The following is a 27,533-nucleotide window of genomic DNA, read 5'->3' as shown; positions in this document are numbered from 1 at the left end:
TTCAACTCTGCATTAAATATTTCCTTGGCCCAGCTTGCCATCCGCATTAGTCAGGTCGCTGTGGTGAAGTCATTCTGGTCTCTGAAGGGTTTCTGTCTGCTTTCATCTTAAAAGATGCATGAGGGAGAGAAGAAGATTTTCTTTGAAGAAAAGTGCTTTATTACTTTTCACCAAAGTCTGGATCTTTCAAACTTAGAGTTGGGAAGAGGTCTGTAGGAAGAGGTCATTGTGCTGCTGAGAGACACTCCCTCAGGTATAACCGTGCCGTAATATGGTGCTGTAAGGGACATTAGAAATATGTCTGTTAATAGGTTCCTCATTTCAGCCTGTCAGACTCAGTAAAAGATAAGCAAGTGGCACACAGAAACCTCCATTACCTCAGTGAAAGATATCATCTCAGTGGAAATCTATTTGTGGAAATAATAATAATAATAATAATACATTTTATTTAAAGGCGCCTTTCTCGGCACTCAAGGACACCGCACAGAAATACATATATATACATACACAAATTTACATTTACAAATCTGGACTGTAAAGATTAATAACAGGACCAGGCTACCTGCAGTGTAAGCCAGCTGATTTAGTTCAATAAAAGGAAGATGTGGGAGTCATTATATCAGCACAGCATCAAACGATCTTTGTTTCAAAGAGAACGAAATCCATATTGTCTGCATATACTATCATCACTTAGATCCCTTTGTGCTTTTATTCCAGATAAACTCCACCCGGTGTCTCCACTCCTCTTGCAGCCATGGCTTTCACTGTATCTGGAGGGACCTTGTTCACCATCCTCCTAATTAGCAGGTAAGACAGCACACAGATGGAGAAATACACCCGCTGGGATCTGCAGCCACAAAGATCTCCAAGGCAGGGAGCATAATCGAGTGTCAGAGTCTAATTTGTACCAACCAACACAACCAGTGCTTTGTGTACAGTGAGCTGAGGGGAAGATAGAGAGGTAATCAGATGTATCATTTACCTGTGAAGCATCAGTGCTCAATAACAGCACCCCATGCATCATGCACAAGAGGCAGTGGAATTCCTCTGACACATTCTCAACGCTGCTGAGCAGAACCAATGAGGCAGGATCCAGCATCACATGTATCAGTCTTGCATACAGTTTGTATTATAATCCCTGCAGAGGTCACACAGAGAGAATGATGGGATGTTTTGGCGATGTAACCGTGAAGAGAAGCCCCTCGTCTTCCTGCAGTTTGTTTTCAAAGCATAAAATGCTCTTTGCACATTTCAGATAAAGCGAGCCCTCTGGGTCTTGCTGAATCCTGCTATAAGATATTCTCTGTATAGTTCAGCACTTCTTTGCACAATCAACTCTTGGATAATGTGCTGAAGCAGGTTGCCTGCTATGTTATTATGTAGTCAAACACATCAGCTGTTAGTGTAAACTCAATACGCCACACTTTGGCTGATCATACATGAAATAAATTTGATGAAATCTGTGAACTCTAAAACATCCCATGCTAAAAACTATACATACACTATGACACATCATTGTGTCAAAGTGTATCGAGTCACTTGGGACTAAAAAGACTTCAATCATATCACTTTGTGGTAACCTTTGCTTCCCCTTTATGTTAGTGTTATTTTATTGTGAAAAACAAGCTTTTAAATGTAATTGCAGCTCTTTAGAGACAGCAAACAAAACATTGTATTAAAAATTAACACACACTTGCAGAGACAAACTTTGCTGTTTGAAGCCAACTATACTGCAACTCTTAAAAATGCTTGTAGCTAGCTTAAAACACAAGATTTAAGCATGTGAAATTATTATTTTAGTGCCTTATATACCAGGGAGGACAAGGTGTATTAAAAGACTCAACTATGTGTGTGTGTGTGTCACAGTGTCTCTACTCCCTACCTCATTCTTATCTGGCAATCTATCCCACTATAAGGCCAGGACTGTATACATTGATGATCCACTGTCTAATGAAATGAATTGGTAACAGGAGTATGTGATAAGATGATATTAGACTGTGAAGGAAAGTAAAATGTTGATGATTTGCCAGTGCAGACAGATTGCAGTATCAGCACATTCTATCCGTTGCTGTTCTATGCTCATAAATGGTTGCATGTTGACCGAGCACAGACCCAGCACCTTGATGCTGACTTTGCTGATACAAACAGCATGTCTGCCACATCAAGTGAATCCACTGCATTATTGAGCTGCACACACTGAGTATGAAAACACTTTTAAAAGTTTCTGATTTTTCATTGTTTTGTGATAAGTACTGAAGCAACAGACCCTGTCTCTCTGTGTCATATTACACTCAAGCAGTGCATTGCAAAGATGGTAAATGCAACGACAGAGTCTCATTCCCACTCTTTGAAATACTAGCTTATCATTACCTGCTTATTATTTGAAACACATTTGAGTTGTATCGCCAACCCCTACCTGTTCAGATCAACATTTTAGATTAGCAAAGATCAAAATCAGCTCTAACATAAGGAGGGTGGGGCTGAAACTACAGAAGTATAAACTGATAAAAAATCAGGTTGCATCATGAACATTGGAAAACAATTTAGAGGTATCATCCTTTCTGATCTTAAACATAAACACATCAAAACACATTAAAGTAATGCTTCATAGCTTCAAGATTGTATTAAGATTATTGTGTGTGCCATAGGAAGTAACATACCACCTCATGCAATCCTGCATGATCTCATATGACCTCAGGGGGAAGCTGAAATAAACAAAAAAGGACTGACTACAAGCTGCTGAAATAATTGTCTGCATAAAGAAAATAACAAAAGCAAATGGCTGCACAAATGTGAGGGTTACAAAGTGTTTTCCAAATAGTAAACTCTACCTGTTGGGTAAACTCTAGCAGATGGGGCTGGAATTTTTTGACATTACATGGAAAAACTGCACCCTCTCTTTCTCCCCCTTAAGTCTCTTTTGGAAAGCACTGGTGTAAGCATCTAGGTTTAAAACACTGAATTTTTAACCATGTGATAACTGGACATTTCTGATGGCCTATTAAACACTTATTTAACCATATATTTATGCCCAACATTTGCACTGACCACAGGCCCCAATCAGACACATTTTTCTGAACAAAGAGTGAGTGTAGGGTTCCTACAGTGCTCACACTCTTCTCGCTGATTCCTGGTGTCTAACCTCTATATTCATTTTGTCTTCTTAAAGGTTCAGGTTTCTGTTCAGACACTTAGACTAAGATTGTGTTTTTTCTGAGCTGACAGTGCATTCAACCACACGGGCCCTATTTGTAATTGTTGTTGTTTCTAGTGATGAGAAGGCTCCTTCACGCACCACTAAGTCAGTAGAGAGCATGAATGGTTTTCCCCCTCTGGTGTGGGAAGTACTTAATTTGCTTCATTTCTGTTTTTGCAAATTGTGTTTGAATTGTAATGCATAGCATTCTGCCGCTTCAAAACCGGCTCTCATGGCAGTTGGTCAAATTGCCATGAAATAATATCCAGGATTTCTGCACATATACAAGACTTTTCCCATTTCCCTGTGTCAGTCTGCATGACTATATACCATGAAAATATATCAATGCTTTTTTCACATTCAATAGCTCGACTGGATATTCATTAGAGATAAATATAATTAGGTTCTTTCTTTTCAAAATTAGGATTTCAGATATCTACAACATCATTATTATTCCTACGATGAATTATGCCAATTTCACTACAGCATTGCCATCTACTGCAGCATTTACTTGACATATATATTGGGCTTTCTGTTTCAGATATCCGTGTCAGTCTTCCTTTCCTGATCCAATTCTGCAATACAAGTCTGACTAGGAAAAAGTCTACAATCTAATTGTTTGTAGTCATACATTTAATTGTGATCATTTCAGATATCCTTAACATTGCATATCATATCAATGTAATTTTGAATATCCAAAACATATTCTGACTAGTCACACTTGGATTGTATAAATCTGAAATGTGAGTGTTTCCTCAGGAATAATTCTACTGCTGATATCCAGACTGTTAAATCTGTGTAGTAAGAATGACTTTGAGGACCAAATCTTGTGTCAAAGTTGAGTCTTGAGTCCTCAGTGTTAAGGTCTGTGTCAAGTTTGAGTCACCAAAGAAGAATCTCAGTCGAGTCTGATTTGAGTCCCTATTGCCTGAGTCTCAGTCCAGTCCTCTTTGTTACTATTAGTTATGAGGAGGACCACTCTTTCACTCCAAGCTTTTACTGTTTAAGCCTGGACTGACTGTGGGGTACACCACAGATTTGTAGAAAAATGTTTCATTTATTAACATTAGATTATGACTGAACCTGTTAGCATGACTGGATATACTGGAAATTATCAATAAAGTTACAGCTCTGTGTGTTGCACAAATGCCTCTCTTAATGGGGAGATGCATCATCGGCTTGCTGTAGTGGGATCATTGTAGGCGTACGATGAACTCACAAATACCTGCAGGATTTTAACTATAACCAAACATCTCGGACCCAGAGGTTGAGTCATTTTAGAGGCTAACATTACTGTTAGCTTGCAAATAGTAATTCAACAATAACAACAGCTCAAGTAGGCTATCTATAGCATCTCAATTACTTGTGCGGCTTCATCCTAGATGTCTGTTAAAGTTTAGTTAGTTTGTTTTATGTGTTAAAATCATTTCCCATAATAGTGGAAGCAGGTTTTACATGCAGCCTTCAAAGGCTTCTGCTGAAATGTCTTTTTGTTTCACTATGAAGACTGTCACTCATGTCCTGTGTGAAGCCAAAAAATAAACTTGTCTTGTTGAATATATATTCATGTCCATTGTATACCCATAAATAGCTCAATGATTTGCAATAGTATCAATGATAACACAGTGGCAGGACTTGCTTGTCCTTGGTAAGTCCATTTACATAAAAAAGGAAAGTTATGCTCGCCCACTTTGACTTGAATTCATGCACCCAAATGAAAATTAAAACAGCTTCATTCATTCTTTCTCCCACTTGTTTCAGTGCAGTGATCCGCAGCACATTTTTTAAAGAGGACCGCTTTGAAAATTTCAGACTAATTTATTTTTCAATATCTTCTCTGACTTGTATTGGGTCTTTTCTGCATGAAGTACTTGCATTTTCATAGAACACACTGACTAAGCACACCATTTGTTTAAAAAGAAGGCATAGAACAGAAATTTAAAGTGAGGAGTTTCTTGGTAATAATGACAGACTGAATTTAATACTGATGCCTCTGTATGGTCAATGCAAACAAGACTATAAGAGAGAAGACCGATTGTTTATAGTTAATTTATACCCCAGTTTCTGCTGCTGCACGGGCAGATAAGAGATTAAGATCACATATGAACCAGACTCTTACATTTCCTACACCAAAAATTCACTGTGAGGCCCATATTAGACATTTTGAATAAAGAGGTGTAATATTTTTCACAAGAAAGGCAACACAAAACACAACTAAACACTTGAACAGGGCAAGATCATGAAAGGGAAAAGTTCTCCTGCCTCCCCTGCCAAGTTTCTAAAAAATGACAACGTCCTGCTGTGAGAAATTAAGCTGATGCAGAAGTGTTAAAAACTGCAGTTCCTTGGATGTCCACTTGAGGCTGGTCCAAAAGCCCTTGAAGCCACATACACACTCATTCAAAAAAGACAATCTTTACATAGAAAATAAACACTCTCAACAGAGAGGCACACTCCAGAAGCAGCAAAATGCCTGCCTCTACTCTGCCTCATTGCTTCTAGCAAGGTCAACTGAAGATTAGGTTGAGTCAGCATTTCCAATATAGGGACCACGACTGTTGGGCTTCAAAACTCTGCTTCAAAAACTAATGGGTGATGTCACCGAGACTTCATCCATGCTACAGTCTACAGTTTCTCATAGGAGCTGAACATATATTAGAAGTACTTTGTTGAGGAAAATCCTGCTCAGTACATCTGGTTATATTTTGTAATCTGGCCCCAGGAGATCGTTGGTACCACATTTCCACTAATATCAGATTTATGATAGCTAGAGCATAAGTTAGTCTGTATCTTACATAATACCTGGACCGTACAGATTTGAGTGATATGAATCATTTGAAGCGGTACCCAAGAAATGAACTTACAATGATCAAACATTCCAATCTAAACAACATTACCAATGCAACCTAATGAGTCTTTTCTTAAAATGAGCATAAAACAATAACTACAAAATACAGAGTATGAATTAAGGAATATATTCTGTTCATGTTTGTACATGCAGAATAGTTTGAAACTGTTGTTTTTCCATTTTTATTAGCTTTCCTGTTGAAAAATATGTCAGATTTATGAACTTTTTTTCAATACCTCTATCAAATATTAAAGTGTATTCACTTAAGTAATCTTCTGTTGAAATACAGATATCTAGATATGAAACCTTTGAAAACACCCCAAGAAATAACCAGAACAGATGTAGCATTTCCACTCAAGAGCCTAAGCTTAACTATGGAAATTAATTGATTAGTTCCAACTATAACTCTGTTTGGTAATTATGGTGTCCATAACATTATGGCCACTATTAGCACACCTTGTTAGCATGGACTGCTCAGCTCAGAGATTAGAAAAGCTGCCAGTGGAATACCAATGCACTGCAACCTTCTGCATGAACTCACATGGCTACATCATTGACCAAACAGCTTTATGGAGACTGCCTATGACCTTGACAATGCTGGACCTCATAATGGGTCATAAAGTCTCACCTTCATCATGCAGAGAAGGCTTAGGGGGACGTGAATTGCCTGCTTGAACTCAGTTGAAAGATTGATGTCTCGTTTCATGTTGAGGATAATGACATGCTGGTGAATGTTTGAGTGTCAATCCAGCCTCAGATAACCTCCTCCTCTCTTGTTCCTGTGAAAACCCTGGCAGCACTGGAGCACTGTTTTTCTCCCCAAGTCAAAAGAACAAAGCAGGAAATTTGGGAGGAGAGGCTGTGGATCACAGCTCAGCTTGTTATTCAAAAAGGATAGAAAACAGCCTGTAGAAGAGAACGTTTTATTTTAGAGAAAACCTGAATCATCATTGTTTGTGACAGTCAGTATTGGATTTAGCTGAAGTATTTACTGATTGTTAAATAAACTTGGCTTTGGTACAGACCACAGAAGTTTCAAACCACATTATTTGTTCTTCTCTTGTTCCAACTGCTCTGATTTTAATTTCAGGAATACAGACTGTCATTTATAAAAGAGAGCAAAGGTTGAAACAATGAAGAGAAGAGAAACAGTGGCTACCTTTGTGACTGAATTCTTACATTAGATAACACCACCATCATGGGTGTTCATGCTGGAGCTCAGACGTCAGGGATGTCTGGGTTGACTATAAAAAGAATAGATGGAAGGATATTCTAAATATAAGTCTACAAGTGGTCCATGCAAGAGAGGAGTGATGTTGTGTCCACACCTGATGTGAACGATCCCACTATTCGCACAAGTACAAATGCAAGACTGTTTTGTGTTTACTTGCTCAATTCCAACTCAAAATCGTGTGTACACGTGTGCACGAGACGCACATTTTTGTGAGGGTGGGGTGGGGTGGGCAAACCAATCTGTTATCAAACAAGGTTGAGCTCCTGTACATTGAATGGGGAAGCCGGTTATGCTTAAGAGGGCGAGAGCTAACTTCCTAGTAAGTACAACCTATAGCTGGTTTCAAGTGACAGACAAAAGTGTTTTATTTAATTTAGACACTCAGTTATATTGACTTTGACTCAATTGGCTGTACATGGTTTAAGTGGGTTCTTTCTCAGAGACTTTATGAAATCCCAGCAGGAAATATCCAATAAGATAATAACAATTCCAAATGTTTCTCACAGGGATCAGTTCGACCTTCATATACAGCATTTTGCACCAAACATGGACCTACACAGCACATTTTAAAACCATAAAATCTAAACCTCTCCAGCTTGGTGTGCAGTTGTTTTCAATGATTATTTCCCCTGATGATTCCTCCTTATCAAGTATTTCAGTATATATAAATAATTGCATATATGAATCAAATCAAATTGTAATTAAATGCACACAGCCTCACCACGCTTACAATTCCAAAAGCTTATGGCTAGTTAATGCTAAGCTATGATTAGACAAAACTGTTAGGGGATGGGTTTAGCCTTATTAATATTAGCCTAATTAGTATAATCCATGATTAAGTTATTCTGGAAATATTAATTAACCAAGGGGAATATGATATATAGGCCTTCTTAAACTACAGGTACCTGGTTAATTAGTAGTTCTTTTTTAAAACAGCCTCATGGTGGAAAGCCTTATGAGCTTACTAATGATAGACGTGTTCTTCTGCTAGTCATGCCATATCTTTAAAGAAAGCCTGGATAACATGGAGAGCATACCCGTGCATATAGAAGTAACAGTTCGACAGCACTGCTTACAGAAAGAAGGGATGGAATTTAACTGAAGCCTATTCAAGCAGATTAAAGGCTTACACTGTGCTTTTCTTGCTTATTGTGGAGAGACATGACGTAGTCCTGTATGGAAATCTGTTTCATGTCAGCTCTATATATTGATTGCCACAGAGTGGATTAACATACCCCTATGCTGAAATAATGACAAGAAGAGATTGTCTTAAACTTTCCCTACAAAAGATGTTTCAGAAGTGCACATGGAAAAATAACCACCCCAGTACATCATCATACACAAATACATCAGAAATACTTTCATTGTGAGGATTTGTTACTGATCAAAAAGGAGATCCTGGTGCGGGGGAAGTTTATGTTTTTACTGATTTGAACCATAAAATGTCTCTGCCTGCAGTTTGAATATAGTTTGAACTGCGAGCATCCTTCAGATAAAAAAAGAAACCCAGATTTGACTCCGACAAGTGTTTTGGCACATTGATTTGGAAGACTGATCCTCAATTTTAGTTCTCCTGACACGCTAATGCTTAAGGCTGCTCACTGATGTCACTTGTCAGGAATACCAAAATATAACAGGACTGATGTTTCAGAGTGGTTGTCAGGGCCTGGCTTGGCTGAATAACATCCCACTGAAAGCTTGAGGATTTCTGCAGTTTTTCTATTATGTTTAGTACCACTGCCTTGATAAATGGTCAGATTTTACACATGGTTCTGCAATAAGCACCAAGTAAACTATCTTGTGTCTGCAGGAGACATTTCATGGAAAGTCTTTAATGGAGAGTATTTGAAATGTTTTACTCGAAAAAAGAAATCATAGTGCCTGGTTTCCTCTGAGGAAAATAATGAGCCAATTGATATTCTTTAAAGTTTCTCCAAATCGACTTTTCTCTTTACTACACTGCCTGTTGGTAATTGCCTTGCCTCGCCTGTTTAAAACCCATCATTTATCATTTTCTGCTGCAAAGCTTACTGGAAACCACTTTTTCATGTTCATTAAGTTTAATTGTAGGTCCCCTATCTGAAACAACATCTTCCCTCTGTTGGGTTCTTCTACCATTTCCTTTTCCACAGCAGTTAGTCATGCAGCCATCATCACTCTCGCTCGAGACCTGATTATACCGCAGTGTTAAACTTTCTGAACCACAGGGCTGCGTGTTCTTATTGGCCTCTTTATTCCTGTGACCACAGCTTGTTGTTTACTCCAAACACATTACTGAGAAACAATTCATAGGCTTAAATAGGATTTGTTTTTTTCTAATTGGGGCCGTGATATAAGAGCGTAAACTTTGTTTTTTCCTTTTCCCACCACTGAATACTTTCTAAACTGATTCTTTTTAAACTAGTGATTGATACAGCATTTTCTCCTGCTAAGGACCAAATTGAACCTGTCCATTAATTAGTAAGACCTTCACTTGTTTAATTTAAAACTTTGAAACTTAGATAGCAACATTATGCATGCATTTGTTGTGTTAATGTAACATTTACAAGTCCCCTCACTCGGTATACCATTATCCAAAGGAGTTTTTTGACTTTCAGAAATTTCAGAAATACCTGTACTCTGCCAATGTGAAAAAAGGAGAGCCAAACTGCAATGGAATTATTGAGGCTGATAGTTGTTTTGTAAAGGAAAAATAACTGACATGGTGAGTTTTATAAGGTGGAGTGAAATTAATCCTTCTGCATGGTTTGTTTACCAGAAGGCTGGCTGCAGCCCCAGCTTTGCCAGCACTAAAGACACATGGAGCGAAAATGAAAGTATGTCCTTGGGGTTGCCAGTTTGGGTCAGTGGTTGAATCAGGCTGCATGTACAGAGGCTGTACTTCCCAGGCGACCTGGTTTCAGAACCTGCACCTAGAATTTTGCCACGGCATTCCCCACTCTCTCTTCCTAGATTTTTTTGCTTCTTTATACTGTGTATCAGGATGGAGGGAGATTAAACCAGAGACAGCATTTTGTTGGAGACGAAATTATTACAAGACAAATTGAAGAATAAAGTATAGAATAAAATATCATTGGGAAGGCTTACATAACAAAGGTTTTGCCACAAACTAGCATTAAAGCAAGACGCAAAAAAAAAAAATTACACCAGGTGCGGTTTCAGTCTGTAAAGATAACTACAGTAAACAGAAATATAGTCAATTTTTATGCTGATTGTCAGTGCTTACTTTAGTCTGTTTCCTAACCAGCTTAAACCTCCTCACAGGAGCATAAACTGAATTTGGATGTATTTGCAGGATTTTCAGTCACTAAGAATGTCCTGTCCCAGTGCTTCATAACAACTAAATAAAGCTAAATTAACTCCCTTTCCTATAAAATAATATATTTCATAACACTTGTCTGGCAACACATATGTGACTATGGGGAAGGGTACAAGTCGTGCAAAGTTCCAAAGTAACAATCTTTTCTCGTCTGGCTGAGTCAGAAAACCTTCATCTCTGACATATAAGCAGAAAGGTCAGCCTCCATCTCTGAGATAAATCAAAATACCAAGACGTCATTTACAACCTGCAACCATTCCAAAGTCTGGATCTGTGTCCCTGGACTTACACAAGTGGTTCAGCATCCAGTGGGAAATTTTAACAACCTAAGCCTGTTTTAGAACCTATTTTCTGCATAAGCTCCTCAAAAGCTCTGAGGTCCATTTCATCATACAAGACTACAAAGCTGGAACCAGGGATTGAGGGTCTTATTACCAAGATAACACTTTGTAGTGTCATTTTAATTAATATTAACCAAGATCTTATTTGGGCCTCCCTTTGAGCTCCAAAATCTTGGAGCTTGTAAAAGAAGATTAAATAAAAAAAAGTACGCTCCAGCCTTAAAAGGGATGTTACAGCAGCTGATTGCTCATCCTATCAGAGAGAGGCTCTGAAACTAAATATTATAGAGGTTGCCTTTGTATCTCTCTCCCTTCTCAGGGTTAAGAACTTATTCTAAACTGATCGACATTGTTGTTTTCTGATGATCCGTGGATCAAGCTTAAACAAATCGTTATCTGAGAATGTTTAAACTTTCCGACAACACATTTTTTTTTTTACATCTTTTTATTTTTTTATTTTTTTATTTTATGTATTTGCATGAACAAATAACATGGGATCATCGTGGGAGTTACAGTCAAGAACATACTATTCTTTTACACTTACATCATATGCCATACTATTCAAGGTGCATACACATTCCATTTTTCCCAGCGTTCAATACATTTCTCTAACTGAAGTCTTAAAACAAAGGTAAGTCTCTCCATACAGTAGATTTCTTTAACGATCCCACACCACTGGTCCACTGTTGGGGGACCTAGTTGCAACCATTTTCTAGTTATAGCTTTCCTGCTACTTGCCAAAAGTATCTTCAATAGGTATCTATCATTTTTTACATCTTTTGTAGTCACATTTTCCCATGTGTTGCATAGTGAGTTCATACATGTTCTTCCTTTTGTCTTTTAGAGTCAAGTACTCATTAAAAAGGTTCCTAACGTCATGTAAAAGTACACCACTTCAGAACGTGCTTCTGCACATTTTATTTACTTTCTTTTCCCTTGATATTGAGTTATTAGGGGTTAATTTCAAACTGAGATAGATTGACTCCTACAGTATCATATCTTCCAGGACCTCTGACCAAGCTGCCATTCAGATTGAGAACAGTATTGTCAGTTCTCGGTGGTATCAAAAGTATGTAACAGGTGTAGATATAAGAAATAAGATGTTGAGGTCATATCCGCATCCCTCCCTCTAAAGGTAAAACTTGCAGCCTGTAATGTATTCAATTTGGGGGAATGTTCTGACCGTTACCTGCTAGCCTTAAATAAGAAACAGTAGGCTATCTACAACCCTGCATCAAACGCAACCACTTCCAAGACCACACAGATAAGACCACATCCAAATCCACCATGCTCTGTTCATGGTGGATTAAGATGAGATAAGACCGAGTTCTGTCTGTAAGATGGGACTGAATCTTATCCTGTCTTGATGTTGGGTCTTTGTTAATAATAGAACATAGAGTATCGTTTATCTGCTATGTTTGTAAAGCATCTTGAGATAACATTTTTTGTGATTTGCTGCCATATGAATAGAGTGTTTGATTGATCCAAATGGCACCCCTAATGCTGTCACTCTACATCTAAAAACTGCCTCTATATCAAAACCTGATATACTGTAAGTAAGGAATTATACAAAGTCAGCACATAGTAATGTGAATTAGAACAGTGACAGGTTGCACAGGACCAGATGTGTCTAGCAGTGGGGTCCTGCTTATGACCCGGCTGCCAACCACAGACACAAACATGATGACACAAAAATAAAGATTTTTGTATGATTTTATTAATTAAAAAATAACAAATTCTGAGTGTTCCCATTGACTATAACATTATACAAGGTGAGCAGGATTTCTTCAGGAATATTTATGTTGACTCTCTGTCCTCATTCAGCTCTCCTTCTCTGGGCACTGTAGTTGAAACACCTTTAAACATAAATGAGGCAAATATTACAACTTTAACATGGTCGCTATTATCACTACTTATGGTTTCAGTTGCTTTGTAGTGATTGACAGCTTAGTGATGCTCTCACCAGCTCTGCTGCGTTTGCCTGGGTGCAGGACAAGATGTTGCCCCACTTTTCCCTGTCACAGAAGGCTGGGCGCAGCAGCTCCTCAGGCTGCTCTCACATCTGTGCCCACTAACTGTCATTATTCCCTGGCTCTCATGACCAGCCTGAGATGGACACTAACAGTTTTTCCTCAGTGTCAACAGGCTGAGGTGAAATATACTCACCTTCTGTCTGTGGATTTATTTCATAAGACAATCAGGTTGTCCCTGGCATTACTTTTGTTGTTGAGAATTTATCATGGCTGGTATGGGGTTCTAGCCAATCAGATTCAAGTATTTAATAACTAAGAGTCACAAACTTCTCCACCATACAGAAAGCACAGAAAGTTGGAAAAAAAACTCCACAGGTTGTTTCATGGTCTTTTTAATTTCAGTATTTTTCAGCATAAACTAAAAATAATTTGTCTTCCACCCTCAGCCACTTGCATACAGTACGTCTGAGGAGCTACATGAACTTTTTACCTGAATACATCATCATTTTCTTCTCTCTTGTTTCTGGTGTCTGCAGCCTGAGGCATTTGTGTTTCAACAAAGTGCTACATTGGAGGATTTGATGAATATGTTACCTGTGTTGAAGTTGTACTTTACTTTTTAATGAAGTGCTGAAGTAGAACAGGCCTCGAAGGAGAAATTCACAGCTTTTCAATACATACGCACATTAACCTCTGGTTTCCTGATAAAGGTTTCGATCAATACAATTTCCCTTTAACCGGGAAACTAAAGTGGTCTAACTGATGAAAACAGTCAACAAAAAACGTTAGATAATGAATCAAGTATATAGTGCGAATATGACGTGATAAACAATACTTTTTGGAGTAAATTCAGGGTTAACCATTGCCTTTCCAGTGCATTGTCTCTAACCACTGTATCATGTCCTTCAAGATTGCTATCGAGGATGTAAATGTTTAGATGAGATTTGAACGCCATGTTGCCGTTTCATTTTTCAAAATGAAGAAATATAAATTATCTGGACTGTTATTGTGACCTTTTTAATTATAAATCCTGATATTTTTGCCATGAAGATATTCTCATTTCCACTTGTACCTTTAAAGGTGACATATTATGCTCTTTTTCATCAAAATATATTGGTCTAAGAGGTCCCCAAAACATGTCTTTTAAGTTTATTTCTCAAAAAAACACTTTGAAATCAGATTTTGGCATGCCTGTAAACCCCTCTTTTTCAGCCCTGCTCAGAACAGGCTGTTTTCTGTGTCTGTGCCTTTAAATGAGAATGAGCTCTCTGACCACGCCCCCTCAGGAAGTGGATGTGGCCTTGGCTCTCCAGCACATTGATCTAATGTTTACATGTTGGCTGAATATACACGGCTGCTCACAGACCCACGTTAATTCAACCCTCTGAATTTGATCCAGAATCTGATCCTGACGGAGAGGCGCCTGCAGCAGGACCTTTCTGAACGATTGGTCACAGATTTAGTGTTTCTTGTTGTTTTATTTGTCAGTATGTCGACGTGTGTCTTGGTACACAGCTACCAACATGTAGCTATGTGGCAATGCTAACTAGCGCTAGCACTTCTCCATGAAAAATAAAAATCATCCACTAGATCTTCAAATCTGCAGACGTGGGGAGTAAAACCGACCTTTGTGTTTATTAAGACAGCCTACAACCAGCATGCCTTCCTCCTAAGCTTCTTGTAAGCACACATGTGTGCAGGTTATGAAAAACGAAGGAGGAGTTGAGTTGTATTTTATACAGTCTATGGGCTGAACAAGCTCCAAGCTCTGACTTACGTTACAGGCCGGATGGCGTTATGACGTATGAAAAACACTGAAAACTGAAACGGCTCGTTTCAGCACACATTTACAGAAAGGTGTAGAAATCAAAACAGGGGCAGAATGGATTTTTTTCATTTTCGGGGGGTTTGTAGACATGCCAGGGACACATATTTCAGGTAGAGAACCATTAAAAAGTCGATTTTGCATGATATGTCACCTTTAATGCTATATTTCAATCAGGAGAGACAAGTTAGTGAAGTAAAGATAATATTTATTTTACAAAGCTTCCGTAGCATTGAATTTGTGATATTGCATAAGATGGCAAAATTTGTTCATGATTTATTGTCAGTTTCTTTAGCACTTGAACTCCACAGGGAGATACAGAAATCGAAGGGTTTCTGCCCTGAGCGGCAGCAACATAGAGTTCAGACAGTTGTAGTGGAGGTGTTGCCGATGAAGATGTCTGAGGTTGATGACATGAAGGAGCTGATCCAAACTGCAAGACTTGGCGGTAATCAGGAGATGGTTGATGAAGTTGTCTAGGGCTGATGACGGTGAAGGAGTGCAAAGACTGAGCAGTGAAGGTGAGATTGCTGATGATGTCGTCTAAGGCTGATGAAGCTGCAAAATCAAGTCTAGTCAAAATCAATCAAATCAAGTAAGCTGGGATAGGTCCAACCCCCCCCCTCCCCAACGGAATAAGCGGTCAAGATAATGGATGGATGGGTACCTCATACAGTCCCACTTCAAAACAAACAAACAAACTTTAAGTTGGCAATACTGAATATGTCCCCTCATATTATTTACCGTTATGGTAAAGTTGTGAACTATGACAACATAAAAAATTTTAAGTAAACTGACTAAGCTGCAGTATTTGACAAGCTGGCAAAGAGAGCCACTGAAGACTGAAACTGCAAAAATACAAATCTACAGATTCATAAACAGTTTGACCAATTGACGCCATAAAATTGACATTGGATTAATAAGAAGAAAAGCAGGAGAAAATGTGATGCCAGTTGTTGTTTGTTTTTATTTCATCTTCTCACTTATTTCCTTAATTTATTTATTTTTGCATCATGGTGTCATGTATTTAGCATTTTCTTTGCAAATTAATCTTAATTAAGTTGGGTTTTTTTTAAATGTAAAATAATATTAAATTGTTCTTAAGTTTTGTGTGTTTTTATATGTTACTCTGGGTGCTTCAGTCCTCCGTAGAGTACAGCTTCTTTATTTCAGTGCTGCATTAAAATTTGAAAAATGTGTATTTCATCATAATTTTGTTTTAGAATATCTTAGATTAAAAACATCACATCAAATAACATCACGACTTTGTTATCGGCACCTTCTTGTTATTGACTTCATAAAAGAGCTGAAATTAGCATTAATTATCATAATCTTTATTTGCTGTTATGATATGTGTGGACATGTTTGTTGAAGGCATCCATAAGCATGCTTTTCCTCAGTTTCATCAGCATTCAAATGAAATCAGTTAATTATGCTGCTGATAGAATTTTCTGGATGGTTACACTTTTCTTTATAAGTGATGAGTTTTTTTTCTCACTAATGGCTTGAGTCTGTAATGGACCGGGAAAAATGCTAAGAGTAGTTATGGATTAGTCACAGAGGCATAAAATGCAGATTAGACGACTTCTCTTCATGAAAATCCAACTTGTTGATCTCAGTGTTGATGTGATGATGTCTCGGTTGCTATCAACACAATGTTAAGCTTCAGTGTGTATTTCAGTCCACTTCATTCCATTGAACTTACGTTCTGTGATTAATTACTCAAATGTGTAATGATGATATGTTTGCAGTGTGTGATTTATCAAAGGGGCTACATCGGTTGACAACCCTCTTGTTAAACCAGCACGATCATCAGACAGCTCATTTACTGCATCTATGAAGAACTTTCATTATGGTGTGGATTTTGGCGGCCCCTGTGGAAAAAGCAGCTTGTCCTGTCTCTTTGCTGATCCGTCCTGTGTATGCCTGTGTAGTAGTTTCTGAAGAAATGACAGCTTTTGCTTTCTCTCAACCAGTCCAAGTTCTGCAGACAGTAAAACAACAAATATTAAAAAAATAATTGATGACAAAACACATTAAGGATTGAAATGTTTGCACTGATTAGGTACTTCCTCATTAGGCAGACTGCTGAAAACACTGGAGACAGCCCTTGATACCTTCATTTATAATGGTAATCTTTATTTTATAGTACTTTATTTACAATGTTACAAAGAACTTAACACAAAATTAATATAACAAAATGCTTAATTAAGATATAACAAAAAGAACAAATAATTTTTTAAAGACGAGATTTAAAGCAGAGACAGATTTAGCACAGCAGACTTCAGCAGCTAGGTCATTCCAGAGTCTGGGAGCCCATACTGCTAAAGCCTGATGTCCTTAAGTCCTCAAACAGACTCTGAATACAAATAGCAAACACACATCCGCTGATCCGAGAGGGCTCACAGGTCAAAGGGACCCAGAAGGTCAGTGATTCAACAAGGGGGCATGATCATTAAGAGCTTAAAAAGTTAGTCACACGATTTTAAAACCACTTTTTAAATGGACATTAAGCCAATGCAAGGAGGCCAGGATCAAGGTTATTTGATCTCTATTCTGAGATTCTGAGATATACCCAAATAGATGGCATTACAGAAGTCAAAATGTGACGAGACAGAAGCATGAATAACCCTGGGTAAGTCATTTAATGATAAAAAAGAGTATAGTTTTAGAAATGTAATTGAGCTGCAGGAAACATGTCTGAAGACCTTATTTGAATATCAAAACAAAGCTCAGGATCAAAAACAACTTCTGAGTTTATTGCAGTTGGCTTAACATTTTGAGAAAGTTGTCCAAGATGGTCTTTTGAGCTCTTTTAAATCCCTTCTTAAAACATACTTTTATTGCAGAGCCTTCCTGGATGTATCTGAATTTTATTTGATTTTATTTTATTCTAACCGCCTTAGGAAATATATTTTAAAATAATTGTATTCCTTTAAAGCTCTTTTAGGGGTATTTTATGTATTTAAGAATACGTTTTATTTCTTTACCTTGACTTGTTTTTATGAACTGCCTGTTTTATTTTGCTACCCATGTGAAGCACTTTGTAACCTGGTTTTTGAAAAGTGCTCTACAAGTAAAATTATTATTATTATTATTATTATTATTATTATTATTATTGTTGTTGTTGTTGTCGTTATTATTGTTATTATTATTATTGTTATTATTATTATTGTTATTATTATTATTAGTATTAATTTATTTCTATATTTTAATCTTAATTGAAAAACTAGGTGTAGCAAACACGAACATTTCCTATACTCATTTAATTTGATGTCCAGCTATTGATATGAGAATGTCAAGAGGTAAGCTGAATTTGACTGTATTAATTGCAGGAATGTTAAGGTACATATAGCTGTAACGGTGGCATTGTACAATATGTTAACTGATGATTTCACCTCTCTCCGCATTTTGGTTTCACTGGATAGAACATGGCTTAAATTTTATGTGACAATGTCATGACAGACAAAAACGGTATTACAAGTATGTCTAAACTTTGTGGTATTTACAGACTGACAGAAATCAGTGCTGCTCATGTGGCAGTAAGAAAGGGAGTTCTATGTGTGCAGAGCTTGCCTGTGGATGCACATTGATACCAACAGGCGCATTTTGGACTTCCTCTGTTTTTGCAGTTGTGGAGAAAACACTTGGTTCCCCCTGAGCTCACTAATAGCAAACACCCTGTGAATGAGACGCTCTCTGTAATTAAAACTGATGAAATTCACTCTTTGAAACCGTCATTAGAGAATAAGCCCAGTCATTTTTGTCAACATTAGTCTGCACCTTTGCATAATTTTATGGCTATTTGAAGCCTTGAAGCATTGGAGTAATGTCATGTCAGCTTCTCCTAATACTCCCCCTTGTTTTCTGTCAGTGTTTTGACGTCAAAAGAAATTGCATTATCTTGCAGCACTGACCACAATTTTTTTTTAGCATAAAAGGAAAGGAGTCATGGACCTGCTGGCCCGCATGACAACAAGCCACCCATCAGGTTTTAGACCACTTTGGAGAATGACTGAATGTAACATTCAATCAATGACTCACGGCTGATTCTCAGACCACTTACTTGCTCGAGTTGCATAAAGAGAGGTGAGTCAGAGTTTGAATCTAAACGTCAGACAAAAAGCAGGTTCTCTGTGTTTGTCTAACACCCTGCTGGATATGTTTCACGGCAGATTTGAAGAAGCTGTTTTGAATTTCTTAAACACTCAAAGGAGAAAATAACATTATGTTGGATTGTACTTGCCAAATCATGCTGCCTATCAACTAGACAGCCATATGTGCCTACTGTTACTTTATACTTTGTGTTTTCTCTTATGTGAAAATCAAAGATTGCATATGAAATTGGAAAGTAGCTACCATGAAGTCACCTATTGGTTTGTGAACTGGTTTGTGTGGAGTTAGAAGTAACCATATGTTGTATTATGGGGGCTAAATTGGCAATTTTCGCAACAGTGCAGTCATACTTAGCAGCTCTATGAAAACAAATGAGCTTGTTTAAATGGAAACTGCAGTACATTCAGAACACAATTAACATTGACAGGGATAGGCTGTAGAGCTGACATGAATAATCCAGTTAATTTGCTGTATGATTCAGGATACCATTTCATTCCTGATTGTTCTGGTCTCTAATTGATTGAGCGCTGTGTGGATGTAAGAAGGCATGACAAGCTGATAGTGCAAAGTGAGCAATACTTCAGTTTAATTGGCTGTACAGCACTTCATTGACAAACCTAACTCCTTCAATAATCAGTGGGGAAACTTTCCTCCCTGAATGTATCATTAATTAAACCAGGTCAGGCTAAAAGAAGCTAACGAGCTAAGCCTTATGCAGCTGTAACGGCAATAAATGAGAAATGGTATCTCAAATTTGAGTTAAACTATTAGGATTGACAGCATATGCAGGAAAATGCACTACAGCAATGATAATCTGTTTCCTCCACGGGCTGATTACAACCAATTTGCCAACATTGGGGCCAGAACAAGATTCTTTTTTTTTTTTTAGGGTTTTAGGCTAAAAACTGTCTAAATAATGAAACAGCTGACTTGCAGGAATGTGTTCTCATATGGAAATATCATTTCTCCATGTCTTAAAGTCATATTGGTCAAAATGTTCATTTAAAGCTCCTGAGTGGTGTTCGCAGCTGGTTATAAAACAAACTGAAGTTAACTCTGATGGCAAGGATGCAGTAATTAACTTGCTTCCTTATCAATCAATCAATCAATCAATCAATTAATCAATCTTTATTTATATAGCACCAAGCGTTTAGAGTCTATGCAAAAAATGTTATCTCAAGACCCCTTACACAGATAGCAGGTTTAGACTGCATTCTATGTTAAATTATTAACAAAGACCCAACATCAAGGCAGGTTAAGATCAAGTCTCATCTTAAAGACAGGACTCAGTCTTATCTCATCTTAATCCACCATGAGCAGAGCACTTTGCAGCATTTAGCAAGTTACAGCTGCAACAAAAAACTTCCTTTAACAGGCAGAAACCTCGAGCAGAACCAGACTCATGTTAGAAACACATCTACCTCCACCAAATAGAGGAGAGAGAGAGAGAGAGAGAGAGAGAGAGAGAGAGAGAGAGAGAGAGAGAGAGAGAGAGAGAGAGAGAGAGATGATAGTGGTGAGGCGGATAGTAGTAGTGGCAGTCGCTGGCACATCTGTGCAGCTGGTGTCTATCAACCATGCTTTAGAAAGTATTATTTATTTGTAAAGGCTCTGCTACACCAAGTGCTTAAATTGTCTCTCAAAATGTGGTCATACATTATGTTTGGCACAACTTGCACAGCACAAAAACAAAGGGACATCTGTGGTGCTCCAGCTTGATGTGCCATGCTTATCAAGAGACATGGAGGCTACGTTACATTCACTCAACTACAGCAGACACCAAGCAGCAAAGTTTTCTATCCATCGAAGAAACAAACAAAGTCTGCAGTGTGGGTGTATTTCAGTTACTCCAACAATGATGAAGGAGTTCTTCAAGACAACGGAACACAGGTCTGCAAAACCTGCTCAAATAAACATTTTGGGTTAAAGATCAAACATGTCAAACTTGATGCAATATATGCAGGATCACCACCCAGCACAGTACACCCAAGTAAAGCTAATATATAAGAACTAAGAAGATATTAAATTAGTTGAAAGTTACTTAATGGAACTTAGAGTTGTCAAGGGATTAATTCTAAGAATATGGCTTGGCAAGGACAGTTTGGCCTTCAGTGCAAAGTAAACAAATGCATCACAGCAGCATGAAGTCAATGGGAGAGCTTAACGAGAGAATAATCTCACGCTGAGATTATTCTCTTGCACATCAGGGACTTTTCCAGGCCTTCTCAGACCCCTCAGCCACTCCATGCCTAGAGATGCAGGGGAAGGAAACAAAGCACCACAAGAAAAAAAGTCCTCCTGAGTTCAAAGATCTCCTCTGTCTACTTGGGAGAAGTCCGTTTGTAAAGGGTTAAAGGGCCTGACAAACTAAAGCTGCAAATCAGACCAAAGTAGGCAGATCAACATATAAATTACAAACCATACCATATAAACCATACCATCCACACTGATATGCCTGAAGTAAATTACATGTTTTAGTGTCATAACTCCGAGCTTCAGACTTCAGTGAGCTTATGAAGACAGTAAATGTTCTATTCTCCTCTGTGCAGTGCAGCTTAGGGAGCTGCCTGGGATAGCATGAAAGGAAGAAACAGCTGCTTTTATCCACAAAAGGCAGCAACATGAACTCAGGAGGACTTCTTTTCTCGCGGTGCCTGGTTTCCTGCCTCTGCATCTCTGAGCACGAAGTGGCTGAGGGGTCTGAGGAAGCCTCGAAAAGTCCCTGATGAGCGAGAGAATAATCTCAGCATATGAGAGCAGCAGCGGCTCCCCTCAAATCCCATTTCACAGTGGGGAAAAAAAAGAAAAGAAGACGTTTAATGCAACCTGACAGGCGAGGCATCCAGTCAGGAGCGAAAGTTTCCAGCACACCTTGAGGATTGAGCTAATGCCGTACGCTCTACCTGTTCTCTGCAGCAGCTTGTCACTATAGACAATGGACGCCTCATCTGACTTAATAGCATGTCGCACTAAGGAAGTCACCAGGGTATCTCATGCAGTGAAGCAGCATAATATCAGCACATAGTGAGAAACGTTTCAGTTGCTGACCATATGATCTGGTTCTTTAAGAGCAATACAGATGTCATATGTCCTTAGCAGAGGTGAGTTTGCACTTCTCGCATAACTGTCCTGACAAAAACTACACTACAACACTTAAATCACGTGTCTGTAATGGACAGAACACGATATCTGATGTAAGACTAAGTGTCATCTTTAAACAGCGTTTTTTTTACCATTGAGAAGACTTTTAAGAAACATCTATGGCCTGTTGTTGAATATTGGCAGTTTGTAAAGACCATATTCCAATAATGATACGTATACGTGAGCAATAAATTACAGTTACCCGTGAAGAAAACGAAACACAAGCTGGATTCAAACACACACCATCTGCATTTGAGTCAACTTCTCATCACCATCAGCCCTCAACATTTCTGTAAGTCACCTGTTCTATTAGATTTCAGACAACGAGCTCAGCATCCAGGGTTCTTCCACCTTCCTCGTCAGAGCTTCTTCATTTTCTTTCTCTGTGGGGAACTGCTTTCTTCACAGTGTCTCTGAGCCTTCTCGCTAACATCATACTACTCATACTGCACCATAGTTATGTTTTGTATAAAGAAATAAAATAAATATCTGAAATTGCGTCCCAGTTTTCAATAACCACCAGAAAATATCCTCCTGAAACATAGTCGTGCAGCTGTGGCTCAGTGGTAGTGTGAGGTTCAGTCTCAGCTCCAGGCGTCCGCTGAATTGATGTTGGACTGGACATTGAATCCCAAACCCCAATTTAGACACGGAACCCCAAATTGGTTTAATAATGTAGCATCCTCTGCCATCAGAGGACTGTGGTGTGAATGTGACAAGTGACAAGTAGTGTAAAAGCGCTTTGGGTTGTCAAGACAAGTAAAGTCCATTAACCTTTCCATCCTTCTTTCAACCTTTAGATAAACAGTTTATAAATTGTTGTAAGGAACTTTCAATTTGTGTCTGTTTTGGCGCCCCTGTGCATCAAGATGTATACCTCATCACTTCGCTGATCTGGTCTTGTAAAGTCTGACAATGCTGTGTAGCCAGTTGATGTCAGGTGAACAACAATTGAAATGATTGAAAGAGATATGCTTAATCAATTCCACAGCTATTGAGAAAAAAAGAGATGGACTTCGATTCAAGCATTCTCCCTGAAAGTCCGCCGAGGTGAGTCCATCAGAATCTCTGCTGATTTGGCCACTCGATAAAAATTGCAAAGTTCTAGCCTTAATGACGAATTTGTAATGAGCTTTCAAAGTTTAAGCTGAGGACAGCTGGATTTCATGTTAAGACAGATCTGTGCTCCACAGCTGAAATAGATATCTTGTAGTTAATGTCCTTCTGAGGAATCCTGGAACTGATCCTAGATTCAGGTTATGAAATTGGGCACTAGTCTGCCTTTAGTTCAGGTCAATGAACCCTAATACACAACAGCTTTAATTTATCAACACATCATTACGGGGGCAAAATTTGCCCGTAGTGTGAGTAAGCATGGAGTATGTTGGCGTCACAAATCTGCAAATGACTTGAATCTCTGACTTGAAATGTCAAATGAGGATCTGCCTTTTCTCATATGTTGTGTATAACCTTCAAACATGGATGATTGTATTTGAATCATGATGACACATTATTGGTCTAACCCCTCAAGGAGGAATTGTACCAATTAGTAGATACAATTTGATTAAATGCTTGGTTTTATAACTTTGATTGACGGGAGGAGGCAGCAAACTAAACCATATGTTAATTCAAGTCCATTTAACTGATTGAGTTTATCTTGTGAAATTCAATGTGCCTCAGTCCATTTGGAGGTACATATAACTTAGTATGTGTAAACACTCCTGCCAGAGGGATATTTAATCACATTGCTCCCTGCGTGGATCCAGAACACATGTGTTTAGCTCTCTTGTTGGAGCTGAAGCACGGCATGACAGCGGCTGCGGGGACGTCCCTGCAGAGAAAGTATGAGGGAGTTTGGGGAGTGAGAATCAATGAAAGAAGAACGGGTGGAAGCTGCTGAGTGGGAGGAGGCAGAGGGAGAGGGTCTACAGAGAGTGTTACTCAGCTCTCTGCGGGGGTTATCTTCAACTGAATTAATCTGTTGTGAAATGTGCAAGTGCTGCCTGGACTGATGTCTGTTTGCTGTGGAGATTGGGAATAGGGTAGGGGGGTGGGGTCGATGGGTAGGGGGGAGTTGTCTGTTGGGAGGACATGTCATGAAACAGGATCTGAAAAGGCAAATTCCCCCACAGGGTTTGACTACTTCATTTCCAGCTGCCCTGTCACCCCAGTATTACTCCGGCTGCTTCTCCACCCACGCATCTAACACAAGACACATCAACTTCACCTGCTGCAGGCCATTTAATGTACACTACATATATGGTTCATATACAGTATATATACAGACATAAGTGGAGGCTATACAGCTGAAGATGGTGCCAGATGTTCTGTTTGTACTTTATTCACTTGGCATATCTTTCTTGAGTCGTTACATCTTAGTATTTCTGTGATATAGTTTTCAAACAGGACTACACTCTACTGGTATCTCTCTTCAAGTGTCTACTTCAGTTTTCCTTTCATTCAGTTTTATGTGCCTTGTCTTTTTTCCTTATCTTTGCAAACACTTATTTTAAAGGGGTTGACATGGAGGGTTTTGTTGAACTGGGCATTCCTCTTAATCATGTAGTTGATCAGATATTGGTATCAGGTTTGTACCAGCATTAAAATCTCCAACTTTTCACTCTTTAAAGCTTTTGCTTGTGTAATATCTTCAATTAAATAACTTAGCCGCTACCTACCATGTAATGATGTCCCTACTGATCTACTAAAGTAAGGAAAGGTCAGTACAAACAGATAATGGTGGTAATATAGGAGAGTGTTCCTCACTCTAAGTCAAGTAATAAGAAAAAAATCTGTCTGTGGACGTTATGGCTGTATTTTGATTCTCTGGATTTAAATGAAAGTGCTTTGAACACACAATATGAGGACTGTATTGCACTTACAACAGTCCTTAAATGTCTGTGCAGTGGACAGACAGTCGGTTCACTTCACTCTGAGCTGCATCTTCACCTTACTGATTCAGAGTTGATCAACACTTAATAAAGTCTTACTAAATGTGTCAAATAACACAAAGTTTTTAGGGGTTATAGTGGCAAAAAAATGACAAACGTCACATTTTAACAGACGTCCCTCGTCGTGTTGCCCTGGTAGCTGGTTATGGCTTTGTCACTAACAAAAAAATCATCAATGAAAAAGAGAAAGAAGCTTGGAGGTGGGGAGAGCTGGTACACACAGAACACTTGTTGTGTGACGAAGGTAACACTGCGCTGCACAACTAAGCCTGTCACTACTATGGACTACATTGCTAGTATTTTGACAGATTAGACTATCAGTGTTTAAAAAAAAGCATTTCATGGATTCTTAATGTCCGGCAGTCCGCCACTAACATTTTCGTGTTGTCATTGTCTTGTTAACAAAAAAAACACATACGTTCATCCAAGTTTTTATTATCAGCAATGTATTTCAGCTCGTCATCTTGTCTTTGTCATGGAAAAAAGGGTTGTTGACAAACATTTTTTGCCATACTTTTTGTTAACAAAATGATCTCTGCCTACCTCATATCTGAGTTGTAATCTGAGTACATTTAATGAACAGGAATACTGATAATAGAGTTACAAGATGTCAGATCCAGTCTGGTTGAGTCACTAAACCTTGAGTCAAGTCTCTTGTCCCCAGTTTTCAAGACTGAGTAATGTCAGAGACACCAAAGAAGAATCCAAATTGAGTTCCTATTAACTGAGTTACCTGAGTCTGAGTCAATTCCTTACCTGAGTCAGGGTCCAAATCAGAATTTAGTCCCCGTCGCCAAGAGGCCGAGTCAGAGAGTCCCCATTGCCTCAGGATGTAAAAAAAGATCAAATCGTTGTTCAAACCTCTGGGGAAGATGCACCCATTGTTTCTGGTTCAGTGTGATCATTGCAGGTGTCTAATAAACTCAGAAATACCTGCAGCACACCCACTGTTGATTTGAAGTGAACAAACATCTTGGGCCAAGTAGCTTAGTTGCTATAGCGGCTTACATTAGCTAGCATCTTGCTAGCAGTAATGTTATCAACAGTTTTGGTTACTTTAGCATCTCATTTACTTTTTGAGATTCATCCTGGACAAATGTCCTGTATTGTATGAGGTTGTTCCCAACTTCTCTTTGCATATGATGCACTCTTCTTGTTTGCATCTGTTGTGAAATATTTGAAAGTAAAACATGACCTGTGGTGCCTCTTTCGGTATCCTGACAGGGACAGAATTTTATAAAATACAACCTTATATAGATAAGGCATCCTCTTGTTCTTTATGTTCAAATGTTGTAAATGGTCATTGTGTTGGAGCTAAAGTCAAATCATAAGGACTTAAGTTGGACTAGTCCAAGGCCAGTTCCAGTGCTACCACCCTGGTCAGAAACGTAACGTTGCTATGCATACTAATGCAGCTTTTGCGGATGATGTTTGTGTCCCTAGCCAGTTCTTCTTATGTTTTATAAGAAGAATCTGGCTGGCAATGTACCAGCTGCCTCTGTTGTTTCATGATGTTTTTGTGATGGTTGTAGCCCTGTGTGACAACCTCCCCATCTGGGACATCATGATTAACACTCTTGCTATCACTCTCTATCTCTGAAATTGGTTTGTGATTAAGTGTTTAAAATTCCTCTATGCTGATTAACAGGGCTCAGTGAGAGGCATGAAGCTCTGACAGAAAAAGTCTCAACACACAACGGGGCGCAGATTCTACAGATTATATCTTATATTATCTTATTTATGACTGCAGCCAGTAAGAATTGCCTGGATATGGCGTCAAATGGTCCCACTGCTAATCAATACAAGTCTGACGCACCACACTTTTTTTTTGCAGATCAGCATGATTTGACGAAGACATCCAGAGTCTCCTGAACATAACTGCATGTGTAGCAACAATCTGTGTCTCATCCCTGTGGTTTTCTCCACAGGAATAATATATTATGATTTTCTTATGCAACTCTCAAACAGAAATCACAACTTTCTCCCAAAATGTCAAACTTTTGAGCAAACTTATTTTAAATGTATGAACCTTTTAGCTACCAATTTTATAAACTTTCTGTCCTTACTCTTTCACGTTACTACAGAGTATTTTACATGATTACTTCTTCTGTTTTTATGCACATTTATACCAAGCCACCAATCACATGATGGATGTAATATTTTGGATAATTATCTTCATCATGGTGCAGTGAAGCGTCAGACTTTGACTGTTCCTGCTGTGAGAAACAGACGAAAAGACAGATGAAAGACAAGAAGAGACATAATGAGAGAACAAGATGCCAACAGGAGAAAAAGCAAACCTCAGCGCTCATTACCGGGAGGAAGCAAGGATTGTGATCGTGACAAAGGGAGACACACTGATCATCGCCTCCTGCTGACACTTCCTTCCCTCTGAGGTCAGGGAGTTAAGGAGCAGTGACTTGGGATCAGCCAATTAGCACATTAGAAGGTGTTGTTTGGATCCAAAGTGACTGTGCAGATAACGCAGCTGCTACAAGTGCCACGACAGATCAGGCCTTCAGACATATGAAGCTGCTAATGTTGACATCTGACTGTTGCGCTTTTAGTTGAAGTATCTGCTCGATGCAT

At 38.6% G+C, this 27,533-nt stretch overlaps 1 protein-coding gene across 3 annotated transcripts in view; it reads left to right on the top strand.

Annotated features, from left to right (window-relative positions):
- LOC117811059 (gamma-aminobutyric acid receptor subunit pi) overlaps nt 1-27,533 on the top strand; it is a 74,791-nt gene that overhangs the window by 15,192 nt on the left and 32,066 nt on the right. For all 3 annotated transcript variants that reach the window (XM_034681082.1, XM_034681084.1, XM_034681083.1), the window contains exon 2: nt 718-807. In XM_034681082.1, the coding sequence (XP_034536973.1) occupies nt 755-807 (53 nt within the window). In that variant the 5' untranslated portion in view covers nt 718-754. The remainder of the gene's footprint in view (nt 1-717; nt 808-27,533) is intronic.

Source organism: Notolabrus celidotus, chromosome 4 (genome assembly GCF_009762535.1).
Source record: "Notolabrus celidotus isolate fNotCel1 chromosome 4, fNotCel1.pri, whole genome shotgun sequence".
Lineage (NCBI taxonomy): Eukaryota > Metazoa > Chordata > Actinopteri > Labriformes > Labridae > Notolabrus > Notolabrus celidotus.
Note: the sequence above shows the minus strand (reverse complement) of the source record. Positions and strands in the feature narration are given on the sequence as shown.